The sequence below is a fragment of the Dermacentor silvarum genome, chromosome 11, assembly GCF_013339745.2.
Source record: "Dermacentor silvarum isolate Dsil-2018 chromosome 11, BIME_Dsil_1.4, whole genome shotgun sequence".
NCBI lineage: Eukaryota > Metazoa > Arthropoda > Arachnida > Ixodida > Ixodidae > Dermacentor > Dermacentor silvarum.
In genome coordinates, this window is record NC_051164.1 from 21,734,821 (window position 1) to 21,748,891 (window position 14,071).

At 48.8% G+C, this 14,071-nt stretch overlaps 1 protein-coding gene across 9 annotated transcripts in view; it reads right to left on the minus strand.

The window, feature by feature from the left end:
- The window catches only part of LOC119434118 (uncharacterized), a 210,484-nt gene that overhangs the window by 61,045 nt on the left and 135,368 nt on the right, over positions 1 to 14,071 (minus strand). Inside the window, exons 8-9 of one of the 9 annotated variants that reach the window (XM_049658193.1) lie at positions 10,376 to 10,681; positions 3,402 to 3,556 (exon numbers count right to left, since the gene is read on the minus strand). The exons of 7 other annotated variants lie outside the window; for them this stretch is intronic. In XM_049658193.1, the coding sequence (XP_049514150.1) occupies positions 3,402 to 3,556; positions 10,376 to 10,681 (461 nt within the window). The remainder of the gene's footprint in view (positions 1 to 3,401; positions 3,557 to 10,375; positions 10,682 to 14,071) is intronic. One more of the 9 variants, XM_049658189.1, reaches the window with a different exon arrangement.

Below are 14,071 nucleotides of genomic sequence, written 5' to 3' on the forward strand. Positions count from 1 at the left end.
CGCAAGCACGGGCGGTTACACATAAGGTTGTTTCAACAGCCCAATCAAAACGCTCTGTTGTATAGGAGGTTACGCTTGTTGTTTTCAAATTGAATAGCACTGACTACCGCGAGAGATTTTCCATGCCTAATTGGCTGACGAGGAGCGCGGAGCGCGCAGATGAGACGGTTTCGGTGGTACCGAGCAGTGAAGGTCAATAACCGGGCAATAACCGGGCCATAGCCTCCTAAATATGACCGGGCAAAGAGAGTGGTGCTGGCGTATCCAATTGGCCCGTTTATCCTCGCCTCTCCTTGCCGGCGGCGTGCCGCCATGCGCTAGAAATGCCGCCAAAACGGATGCCCCGTGAAGCATATTTGACATAGCGATGTCAATAACCGGGAAGTAACCAGGCCATAGCCTCCTAAATATATTTTTGATATATTTAGCACGTATTATAAAAATATACGTACAACTGGCTCAGCAACGCATTACTGGCACGCAATATTTCTATTATACGCACTGAAATCAATTCTCCCCGGCAGAAAAAAAAAAGGAGTTATCAGTGTACAGCCATCTTCTGTTCCTTTCGGAACGCGGCACTCTCCGGCTATTCCAACGAAACTTCAGTTTTGTTCGCATATATACGAATTTTAAGTGCGTACACGTCACTTTGACGTGGTGAGTTCCTGCGGCTTTCTGGCGTCGCGTTGATACCAGGCGAACTAGGCGTGGCGCGAAAACATTTTCACCAATTGTGCAAGGCTAATGGTGGCAACGGCGTGAAGTCGGAATGTTTTTTGTCGGCCTAATCATGCATAATAAGTGTGTACCGTCATATTGAGATGGGGAGTTTTCGCAGTTTTCGTGACGTCTCGGGATAGACAGGCGAAGTGGGCGTGGCCCCCAAAATGTTTCACCAATGGCGGCGCACTAACGAAGGCAATGGAATAGAAACAGATTGAAATGGCTTCATGTTACAGCGGCCCAGTTTCAACACGAGCCATCACGAATAAGATCGCAGCGTGGCGCGCGTAACATGCTTACCTGCAGAGTTCGTCAACCGCCGGGCGGGTCTGGAAACGTAGCCGCCAGGAACCCGTGGCGCACGTGAAGTACGTCCCAGCGTACTCGCGGAGGTGGACAGCGCGGCGGCACCGTACTACTCCGGAATCGTCTTCGCGCTGCGTGCAGTAACGAGCAGCGTTAAATATTAATTAAACTCTGCGGTTTTCAGTGGGCAAAAACTACGATTTGGTTATGAGGCGCGCCGTAGTAGTGGGACTCCGGGTTAAGTTTGACGATATTGATCCGACCAGCGCCACAGCATACACGGAACACAAAATAGGCGACGAGGACAAGCCGCGGACTGGCGTTTATTACAAAGAATCGTGAATAGATAACCTCGCGCACGCGATCACAACCGCACATGTGCAAGTTACCAAGACTACTACTCAAGAATATGAACTAACCCGGTCTCACACCTTGCTTCAGTTTGACCACCGGGGGTTCTTTAACGTGCACCGATGCACGTTACAAACGGGCGTTTTCGTTATTCCAACAAGCAGCGTGTGAAGTCCATCGATATACCCACGGGGAAAAGCTTCTGCAGACCAACAGGGGTCTGTTGGCGCACATTGCGATGGCGCGCATTGCGCCATCGCTGCCGGCAATACTCGCAGCCACGAGTGGTGTCGCTCGGGTGTGGACCCCTGCAAGGATGCCTATAGTTGGCTATCCGATGCATTAGGTGTGAAGGCGCAATAAAAACACTATATAAGTTTAGTGCCGATAAAGCAGTCTTTCTAAACTCTACATCTCCCTTAATTTAGTTCTTTTGGTTCATATGAAAAAAAAAATGAAGGTCAAAGTTTCACTTCGTCAAACGAAGCGATGGCCTCGAGGTAGAGCATGCGCTTCGTACGCTGGAGGTGATGAGTTCGAACCCTGGTGCGACAGGAAACCGCCGGTTTTCAATGGGTAGCAAATCTCTCGGCGTGGTGCTCGGCTACTTGTAGGGGGTTTCGATCTCTAAAGGAGGCCCATATAGAGATTTCTAGCCGTTGTCTCCGAGTTCTCTTGTGTGATTACAGACTGCTTGTAGGGCATCCGCATTGGCCGTGGGAAACAGACCGAAAAGAAAGCTGCCCCGATACTTACCGGTAAAATCGGTATAACATGGTCCGGCCTGGTTTCTCAGCCATGATGGGAAACTCAACGCCCCGAAAGGGGGTTGCTCCGCAACCAGGGGGTGTCCCCACCACTTAATAGCTGCTTTGGGATGCCACTTAGGAAATAAAGGCCATGGGAAGGAGTTCAGACCTCTTTTTATAGTGTTTTGTAGGGCTCACGGAGTTCGACAGGATTGGCGTGGCGCAGGCTCCTTCCCCAACAGTTCACCTCCGAATAAAGCCGAGTGTCGGAGCGCGAGACGCCTTTTCCCATTCGCGCAACCTGCGGCAGCGTGGTTTTGAACCCATGCCCTTCCGCTGCCGACGTTGACACTGAACCACAAGACACGGCTTGCCGGCGTTGCAAAGACATGCAACATGAGACACACACATGACACCACATGAGTTTGTCAGGGCCCGAAGAAAAGACTATACTCCATTTCATACATCTGGTGAAACGCTGTGGAATCTACGCAAGCAGTTCGGTTACGAAAATTTATCACTCCGAGCGTTCCGCCATTGGTTAGATGAGCGTTCCGCTATGCTTCGCTGCCGGTTGCCACACTTCCCCCTTGGAAGTGTGGCCACCATTGCGGGAATCCCATCCGCACCTTGTACTTGCCATAGCCACTAAGCTACCACGGCTGGTAACGTTCTCTGTATCAGCCTAAAGAAAGAGATAAAGCAGCTTCACAAACTCATACGTAAAGCCATCATTTTAACCGCGGGGGTTTGATATGAACGTAAGCACACAAGTGATCACACGAACAGGCATCCGCAAACATTACAGAAGCTCACCAGCGTACACTGAAATCAGAAAGCGACCAGGCTTTTGAAATTTACACGGGCAAGAAATCCTTACTTCGCTGGTCATCTTATCCGTGATCACACCAGCCGCTAGAACTGTGCACCATACGGCCAGAAACAGCAGGACTCCTAAGCATTGCGTTTATTCTCAAGCATGTGGACCCGTAAAAACAAGCCACACATCGGAGACAAAGGCTAAAATACTACCTCAAATACGTCTACTGAAAATCATGCGTAGCAACACACCTTTGTAGCAATGCCTGCGCCAGTAAAATTGCCTCGCAAATTGATCTGGTAGGCAGCAATGACGTCAAACACCGAAGAGGCATCAAGAAAGCGGTGTTAATCAGAGAGCAAACGGGGGCAGCCGATATTTTGGTTAAAATTAAGACAATTCAGAGTGTAAAGTTCTCTATGTCTGGAATAGTCTTCTCTAGGTCTTACCGTTACGCTTTGCCGCCAAGGCGGAGCACTTCTCCTTCGGAGCCTTCCGAAGCTCGTTGTCGAAGTAGTCAAGATTATTTTGAACGGGGATGCCATTTGGGCAGTTGCTAATCTTCCTGGCGTTGTCCACGCACACCTTGTGGCGATCGATGAGGCTGCGCAAGAAGAGAGTTGTGCGAATAATGAGCAGTGGTAAATGTAATGACGGTTACAATGATAGTGCTCAGACTAACGAAATTAATTTCCAACCACAGCGTACAGCGCGGTCAACTGTTAAAGGAAACGCAGGAGTGCGGATGATGATCAATGGCTTTGATGACACAAGGGATAGGTGCAGTCAAAGAGCACCAGCACGAGTGTAGAGCAAGCGTAATTTCTTTCCTCTAACAAGTGGACAACCACCTAAGTTTGCTGATGAGTTGCTGCTACTGGGTGTCCGAAAGTAAGTGTGCAGTGATAAAATAAACAAAAATATGGCGGCTATTGTGAATGGAATCGCAGTTTCACGTGCGATATGATAGCGCAAGACCTTGAGTTCGTCGGATAACGTACGTGCGGTTGCAGGTCAAAGGCTGAGTGTACGAGAAGAATCCTAAAAAAAACTGCAGGAGCTACAGACATCCATTATGTAGCAGATTGCACAGATACCTCCAGCAACCCTCCATCGAGTGTTTTACAACCTGCAACGTCAAGTGCACACAATGTCGTCAAGCTGATGGTGCATACTTTCAGCATCTACTGTAGCGTTCACTGCTGTGGCAGCCAGTGTGCCATCGGCATCGTCACCTGCCTTGCACACGAGGCTGGGACCCCTTGAAGGCGGGCTACAAAAGTGCAGCAGATCCAACGAGTTTGAATCTATATACGGCAAAGCTTTGTGTGAGCGCATAAATAGACGAAACACGAGTTTGTGCTTATTGAATAAACGCACAAAGTGACATGCTAGGCTTTATCCAGGCATTGTAGAGAGGCTAATGCAACGCCGGCACCGCGGATACGCGAAGGCGAGCTTTAGTATTTTCTTTTTTTCCCGGCGACGGTCGAAAAGAAAGCTTCACTTTTAAGAGAAACCGCATTCGAGTGAAAGAAATCCATTCGTTCACTTGGACATGAATGTGTGCTTTGTGATTCGTTCCCGCGATGCAGCAATGGCGACGAGGATGTCCTCGGACCGACAGACTGAGTCATTACCTGATACAAGCACAAGATAGCGTCTGTTGTATGTGGGACTTTTGAGAGGCTGAAGAATATTAGTCGGGGTCCCTAATACGCCTGGAGGCCTACTTTAAGGCAACGTTGCCAAAGATGACGGGAAACGCCGGGCGCTGCTGGTAGCGGCGATACTCGACAGCGCAGTCAAAGTCCTGAAAGGCTGTTGCCACACGAAAAAAAAAAGCAGATGAACTGCGTTACAGCGGCGTGGTAAAGCAGCTAAAGACTTAATGTGCGCCGACGTGAACGATATTGCGGCAAGCTGCAGTTCCTGCATGCGGGCGCAGCTGGAAAGAGGGAGCCGTTCAAGACCTCCCAGCCGCGATTGGGCGTCTCGCAGAGAACTGCAATTTCCGGACGATGCTAGAACGCATGATAAGGGACCACACACACTGTTTATGGTATGCGAGGTGAAAGTGTCGGGCGTAAGTTGTTGATCTGTCAGAAGTCGATCTGCGAAGTCGAATATGTACAGATGGGTCAACTGTTAAAGGGAACACCGGAGCGCGTGGCGTCTGCTCGGCGCCATCACCGGCCGCTGGCTGCAACAAGATTCACGCAGGCGCAGCGAGTTTCGCGGTGGCGCAGTGAGCGCTGTGGGCTGTGCTCTTTTGTCGTCTGCTACCCTCTGCTGCCGCGCTTCGGATAGTAGAGAAGCAAGCCGATCATGCCTTTTTAACATTGGCCGGTGAGTGCATGGCAACACATTGAAAGCCAGCCATTGCAAAGCTGAAGGAAAATTAGAGGAGGCAAAATATTAACAAGCAGGTATTTTTGTCGTTTCAGCTTACAAGACAAATATGCTCACTTTTTTGTGGATGTCTCTTTGTGGCACACCTATATTAGAGAATACTTCTCCGTGTGTAGTGCCCATCTCATTTCTACTACTGCATATTCAAGTCGCTGCAGTGCGTAGGCTGCACAAAGAATCCACAAGTGCCTTTAACGAGCATATTCATTTATAAAGAGCCATCACACCAGTTATCGTTAAATCATGGAAATCGACGTTAACAGTAAACGTTTTTACATGAGGCGGGCAAAAGATCTTTATCAAATGAGAAGGCGAACAAAAGACGGCATGCTCTTTGCTGCTGATGTTAAGAGCATTTATCTGGTTGAACGCAGCCACTTTCCTTCCAGCTGAAAATAAAGTGACTGGATTGGTGTATAAACACGAATTACGTGAGCTGCTTGCTTCGCGACGATCCGAAGCGCGGCAGCTGACCGTAGCAGACGACGGAAGAACACCGCCCACAACGCTCACTGCGCCTGCGCGGTACTCGTTGCGGCCACCGACAGGCGGCGGCGACGAGCAGACGCCACGCGCTCTGGTGTTCCCTTTAACAGTGGACCCCTCTGTACATGCGCACCTTCCGAGTACGCCACGCAGTACGTCGGCGTTCCACAAACGGTCATCCTCGAATGCTTTTCGAACACTTTCTGGGAATATACGTCGAGCGCCAATGTGTTTCGGCACATGTTTAAATACTGGTCTACTTACAGAGTGCTGTCTGACAGAGTGCTGACAGTCAAACGCGTTCCATCAAGTGACAACCATATGAAGCTACAGAATATAGTCCCATTAGTTGTCTTTTTATTGAACTGTAAATAATAAAGGCACGGGTTACATTGTACGATAACCTTCCTATTTTTACTAATAGGCAAATGAAAGTAGAAGAAATGACACTTTTGTCGCCGGTAAAAGCTGAATTCTCAACCTGTAAGTGGCATAACCTTGAGTATTATTTTTCTGAGATGAACTTAAATAGCTGCTTGAACTTCAAAGGGTTACGTTCGTTAACAATTTCATGCGGTAGCTTATTCCATTCTACAATCACTAATGGTAAAACATTCACGCAGAAGCTCAAATCTGGGAGTTGTCTAAGTGGGCGTAAGCATTGTGCCACTTGCTCATCTCCACGCAGCCCGGTGTCATTATCAATGTGATGAAACTTGACCTGACCAGTATAAAAACACAGCGCTGTGGCGACACGAACTGCTGCGGAGGCGGCGCAAGCAAAGTACTGCAGGTGGTGGCGCCAGGTGCGCTTATGACGTTCCGATCATTATAAGCCGTTATTCCTCTTTAGCGCCTTATCCATCCGCGTCGAACCATTCTGAACCGTGATCAACCGTACTCCGGCGGTGTAGGTGTATGGCGCGGCCGCGCTGGCCCTATCTTCAAAATAAATCGGCGGTGGGGACAGAGAGCGCCAAGTGCTGACAGCTTCGTGCGCGCTGTGTTCTCGTTGTTTAGTTCGCGGTGAAGCCAGACGATTGGGCCCTATCTTGAAAGCGATCTGTGATGGGGAGACACACGAGTGCTGATATCTTCATGTGGGCAGAGTTCTCGCCGCTTAGTTCGCGCTGAAGCCAGACGATTGGGCCCTATCTTGAAAGCGATCTGTGATGGGGAGACACACGAGTGCTGATATCTTCATGTGGTCAGTATGACGTATCCCACGAGTGCTGCTTCATCTCGTAAGCCAGACGACTGGGCCCTATCTTGAAAGTCGCTGCTGATGTGGGCAGATATGAAGCCAGACGAGCTTGATCTGCGAGTGCTGATATCTTCATGTGGGCATATACGATTGGGCTTGAGCGCTGTGATCGAGTGCTGCGAAGCTGCGGACGTGGGCCCTATCTTGAAAGCGGCGCTGTGTTCTGGGCAGAGCTTAGTGCGCTGTGATGCGATGCTGCCAGACGCATTGTCTATCTTGGCGAATCGAGTGCTGATCTTCATGTGGTCAGTGTTGTCGCCGCTTAGTTCGCGCTGAAGCAAGACGACTGGGCCCTATCTGGAAAGCGATCGGTGATGGGGAGACACACGAGTGCTGATATCTTCATGTGGGCAGTGTTGTCGCCGCTTAGTTCGCGCTGAAGCAGACGACTGGGCCCTATCTTGAAAGCGGTCTGTGATGGGGAGATCACACGAGTGCTGATATCTTCATGTGGGCAGTGTTGTCGCCGCTTAGTGTTCGCGCTGAAGCCAGGACGATTGGGCCCTATCTTGAAAGCGATCTGTGATGGGGAGACACACGAGTGCTGATATCTTCATGTGGGCAGTGTTCTCGCCGCTTAGTTCGCGCTGAAGCCAGACGATTGGGCCCTATCTTGAAAGCCATATGTGATGGGGAGACACACGAGTGCTGATATCTTCATGTGGGCAGTGTTGTCGCCGCTTAGTTCGCGCTGAAGCCAGACGATTGGGCCCTATCTTGAAAGTGATCTGTGATGGGGAGATACACGAGTGCTGATATCTTCATGTGGGCAGTGTTCTCGCCGCTTAGTTCGCGTTAAAGCCAAGTGCAGCGCGAAGGTCGATTCGCTCGCTGCTGCGGGCGCTATCTTGACAGCGATCGTCTTACTGGACAGACGGAAGAGTTGCCTCGTTGGGTAGGCATAGAAATGCTTGAAGCTGTCAGTCAAACCACCTAAACGCTGTACACTACAAGAATTAGAAAGGCGACATAATGTACAGGTAGGAGTGATGAGAAATGTTTTCATATATATGGCTGAAGCCTCAGTTTCGTTTATGATAGGAAACAGAAACTTCAATTTGTGCAAAGCTCTGCTGAGGACTGTACGTAGATGTAGTAAAACGCGATGGGGCGACAGCTGTGCCTCCATCCACGTTCTAGCGCATTTACGTACATATACTTATAATAGCCCTAGGTCAGCAAGGGGAGAGATCGCGCAAGCATCTCGCTTTCCGAACGTTTGCTTTGCCTCTTACGTAAACCAGCAGGTGGTGATCAATTTGCTCTCCCGCCTTGCCGTGCTGACGACCGCAGACGTAACGTCGCGACGCTAGTCAATCACGAAAGCTTAAGCGAGCGTTCGGAAAGCACATCGCCCCAGTGCAACTCAAGACTATGGCGGCGGATAATGCAAACGCAGCGGATGTGTATTTGACGGCTGCAGCCATTTGGCTGCAGGCGTCAAGCAATATCGGATATTAGGAGCTTGCAATTAAATGGCAGACTCCTGTGTGCTGCCTCAAGTCAACAAGGTTGCCCGATGCTTACCACGGCATTTTTGTATGTTGTATTCAAATGGCTGTTGAATTGAAATCAAGACCCACAGTTTTTCTTCTTCCTCTCGTTCCCCAGAGTTATATAAAAATGCAAGCAGTAAAGAATAATTAACTACAATGCTATCCAGTTACTATAGCATTGATAGTATGTGCGCTTACACACTTTGTCCTTTAGAGGTTTCTTCTCCACTTATTGTACTGGTGCTTGATTGTAATTATTGTGCGTGATATCACATGCTCTTGCTAAACTCAATATACTGATTACACTTACAGGTTTCTTGTTTTGCCGAGATCTTTTCTGTCGCATAAGACATTCCTTTGTTTTGAGGAATGGCAAGCCATTTATAGTATGCTATGTAGAGTTGTCAAGCCTGTCAAGAGCTCGTCAAGACTCACTTTCTGATGATTATCAGGTTCTTTTTCTCCTTTGAAAAGAAACTGCCAGTAGTGGTTCCCATGTCCCCGATGCCAGCAACGTCGCATACCTGCCACCCTGAGAACATTATAATTTATAAAATCCTGCGCACGGGGGAAGGGGGGGGGGGAGTCTTGAGGAGATGCCACTCATTTTTTTACAGCTTCCCTGAACACACCTCTTTTCAGGGATTTACACGCACTTTAGTAACGAGAATTTAACTTCAGACGCAACACATCGATAAGGTACAAACTTAGAACAACAAATAATGCCAAGCAACAAACTGTCTCTTCACCACATTTACTTTTTCACCTACTTAGCTGTTGCCTATTTCACCTGCTTCAAGAACTGGCTTGTACAAACTTGCTTGAAGCAATTATCCCTCATGCATTGATTTCGCCATCACAAGCCTTGAAACGAAAGGCACGGCGAACGACGCGCGAACATTTTCGCAAACTAAATTAGCGCATCGTAAAATTTGATGCAACATTCGTAAAATCACAAAACGGGCCCGAATTCGTAAGCTTCACGAAAAATCGGGGAGAGCTGGCGGGTATAAACGTATGGCCGAGCAAAAATTCAGAGCCCTTCCGCTACTGTGAAGATGAAAGGCAGTGAAGCTGTGACTATATGGTGGGTCTGCTGTAGTGAATATTGCTATAGTGAATTTATCTATTATCATTATTGACTATATTGAGCGTCATCGGCAAGTTCGTCAAACAACAAAGACACCGGCGTCTTGCTTTCACCCGGCGCGACGGCCAAGTAGTGCGTTTGCAGCACCAAGTCCGCCCCATCGTCACAGACCAGCGTATGAGTCCACAGCGTTTCTAGCCGCGGCACACTGCACGGCTTCGTCAGGATCCTGGAAGATGGGGTTAAACGAGCGTCCGTCCCATACAGAGTCCAAAGGGCAACTGCTGATAAACGCGCTAGCGCGATTTCTACGTCACGAGACAAAGCGGCAGAACGATTGTTTGGACGTGCCGCCGCCGAGTATTGCGGCACTTGTGAAAGAGGTATCGGTGGTGACGAGAGGTATAACACTGGGCCATCCACCATCTGTTTCGACACCTGTGCTAAGGCACAGCTGGCGGGAAACCGCCACGCTCATAGAGCCACACCACCCCGCACATAGAACCGAAAATTGTTGATCTACTTCCGTTGCCGGACGCGATCTCCTGGAACCTAGCCTATAACAGCTTCGCTGTAAAAACAATGTCATCCCTGGCGCAGCGTTTTTTTGACATGCTTAAAGTCATCGCTGAAACACCGGGTATAACAGTCGAACACCACCAGGGCCATACTTACGCGCAGATAAGGCTCGTGTTAGTCATGAACTCGGTCTCGTTCGCGCCGGGCAAGCCGAACATGTACATGAGGCCGCACTCGAAGTATTGCTGCAGGTACAGCTCCTCGTCGCATACCGGTGGGGTCGTGGGCGCGGGTGGTGGCGGCACGGTGCGGTTCATCATGTCCGAACCCACGAAGCCACGGCAGTACTTGTCGTACGGGCTCAGGAGCACATCCATCACACGCATGGAGTGAACGTTGAAGGTAGCCGCGGCGTTCGCACACTGCAGGTCCCTGGTGCACTTCTCCATGTTCTTGTACGCCCTACGGGGGAAAAAAGCTATGTCGGTAACTTATCCTCGTGTCCACAAATGCGTCTTAACTTGAAGCCCATGCTTAAAGTTACGACTTCAAGTTACGTTCGCGACAGGCGACATACTGTCGTGAACGCGCCAAAGGAAACCCATTGAGCGTCTTAGACACGTTAACTCTAGGAGTCATTTAGAACAATGCAAGCATGAGCTTAAAGTTAGGGTGTATTTCTGAATACGGCGGTGAGCGAGCTAGTAGCTAAATTTAGGGAGACATTTTCTCCAAAACTTGCCTTAGTGAGCTACCCCACATTTCCGCATCAATATCTCGGTTTCTAGCCTTTCTCGTGGTCCGGTCACTGGGACAGTGTAGTTATGTGAGCTAGGTATGTGAGCCACTCTCTGAAGTAGTGCAATCTGAAGCCGTTTTCGTTGGTATGTGCAGTCTAACAAAAAGTTGGACCAAGGGAGACATTTTCTCCAAAACTCGCCTTAGTGAGCTACCCCCCATTTGGGCATCAATATCTCGGTTTCTAGCCTTTCTCGTGGTCCGGTCACTGGGACAGTGTAGTTATGTGAGCTAGGTAAGTGAGCCACTCTCTGAAGTAGTGCAATCTGAAGCCGTTTTCGTTGGTATGTGCAGTCTAAAAAAAGTAGGACCAAGGGAGACATTTTCTCCAAAACTCGCCTTAGTGAGCTACCCCCATTTGGGCATCAATATCTCGGTTTCTAGCCTTTCTCGTGGTCCGGTCACCGGGACAGTGTAGTTATGTGAGCTAGGTAAGTGAGCCACTCTCTGAAGTAGTGCAATCTGAAGCCGTTTTCGTTGGTATGTGCAGTCTAACAAAAAGTTGGACCAAGGGAGACATTTTCTCCAAAACTCGCCTTAGTGAGCTACCCCCCATTTGGGCATCAATATCTCGGTTTCTAGCCTTTCTCGTGGTCCGGTCACTGGGACAGTGTAGTTATGTGAGCTAGGTAAGTGAGCCACTCTCTGAAGTAGTGCAATCTGAAGCCGTTTTCGTTGGTATGTGCAGTCTAACAAAAAGTTGGACCAAGGGAGACATTTTCTCCAAAACTCGCCTTAGTGAGCTACCCCCCATTTGGGCATCAATATCTCGGTTTCTAGCCTTTCTCGTGGTCCGGTCACTGGGACAGTGTAGTTATGTGAGCTAGGTAAGTGAGCCACTCTCTGAAGTAGTGCAATCTGAAGCCGTTTTCGTTGGTATGTGCAGTCCTAACAAAAAGTTGGACCAAGGGAGACATTTTCTCCAAAACTCGCCTTAGTGAGCTACCCCCCATTTGGGCATCAATATCTCGGTTTCTAGCCTTTCTCGTGGTCCGGTCACTGGGACAGTGTAGTTATGTGAGCTAGGTAAGTGAGCCACTCTCTGAAGTAGTGCAATCTGAAGCCGTTTTCGTTGGTATGTGCAGTCTAACAAAAAGTTGGACCAAGGAGACATTTCTCCAAAACTCGCCTTAGTGAGCTACCCCCCATTTGGGCATCAATATCTCGGTTTCTAGCCTTTCTCGTGGTCCGGTCACTGGGACAGTGTAGTTATGTGAGCTAGGTAAGTGAGCCACTCTCTGAAGTAGTGCAATCTGAAGCCGTTTTCGTTGGTATGTGCAGTCTAACAAAAAGTTGGACCAAGGGAGACATTTTCTCCAAAACTCGCCTTAGTGAGCTACCCCCCATTTGGGCATCAATATCTCGGTTTCTAGCCTTTCTCGTGGTCCGGTCACTGGGACAGTGTAGTTATGTGAGCTAGGTAAGTGAGCCACTCTCTGAAGTAGTGCAATCTGAAGCCGTTTTTCGTTGGTATGTGCAGTCTAACAAAAAGTTGGACCAAGGGAGACATTTTCTCCAAAACTCGCCTTAGTGAGCTACCCCCCATTTGGGCATCAATATCTCGGTTTCTAGCCTTTCTCGTGGTCCGGTCACTGGGACAGTGTAGTTATGTGAGCTAGGTAAGTGAGCCACTCTCTGAAGTAGTGCAATCTGAAGCCGTTTTCGTTGGTATGTGCAGTCTAAAAAAAGTAGGACCAAGGGAGACATTTTCTCCAAAACTCGCCTTAGTGAGCTACCCCCCATTTGGGCATCAATATCTCGGTTTCTAGCCTTTCTCGTGGTCCGGTCACTGGGACAGTGTAGTTATGTGAGCTAGGTAAGTGAGCCACTCTCTGAAGTAGTGCAATCTGAAGCCGTTTTCGTTGGTATGTGCAGTCTAACGAAAAGTTGGACCAAGGGAGACATTTTCTCCAAAACTCGCCTTAGTGAGCTACCCCCCATTTGGGCATCAATATCTCGGTTTCTAGCCTTTCTCGTGGTCCGGTCCACTGGGACAGTGTAGTTATGTGAGCTAGGTAAGTGAGCCACTCTCTGAAGTAGTGCAATCTGAAGCCGTTTTCGTTGGTATGTGCAGTCTAACAAAAGTGGACCAAGGGAGACATTTTCTCCAAAACTCGCCTTAGTGAGCTACCCCCATTTGGGCATCAATATCTCGGTTTCTAGCCTTTCTCGTGGTCCGGTCACTGGGACAGTGTAATTATGTGAGCTAGGTAAGTGAGCCACTCTCTGAAGTAGTGCAATCTGAAGCCGTTTTCGTTGGTATGTGCAGTCTAAAAAAAGTAGGACCAAGTGTCGACGCTTAAGAAGAGAAGGCCGATGTCCATGGCGATTCAAACGATTCGACGAATAAATGTTGATTATATCCCTCTATTCTGTCTCTTTCTCGTTCATCATTGACTTATTTAGCATATTATTTGTATCGTATTTCACGCTAAATTTCACGCCCCATTTCCACCCCCAACTCCCTCAGGAAGACATTGTCTTTGATCGTGCATCGACTGTGCTCTTCCTTCGTCCTGTTCTTAAGCGCTGTTTCGTCTTCTCGTAATCCTGAACCAACCAGCCCAAATGCGTGCCCTTCTACAATTTATATTGACTTGGTTTCATTTATTATTTGCGTTTGGTGTCCCTGTAAGTATAGACGCAGGCAGCGCTGCGACACCGTCATCCCCGTCATCAGCACCACTTATGTCAGCCGCAATACGAACGACTCTCTGAGCGGTCTCCAGAAGTACTCGTGTATATTGTCAGCCGTCTTCAGTATACATTATTCCTCCATCTAATACACTGCAATTTATTCTTATAACTCCATCTATATCCTCTGCTGCACTCGACTGCACTATCCTTTCCTCGGCACCCGTTCTATTACTTGAGCAGACCAGAGGTCATTTGCTCGAACAGTTTGAAGTGACTCCCAGCTTAACTTCTTTATCTTCATCTGAATAAGAACATCAGCTGCTCACGTTTACTCCTTATACGCACTGCAGCCTTCCAGTCTCTTAACCGCTAAAGCTATAAGCTTGCTTTCCAGTTATCGTTACGCGGTTTTCAACT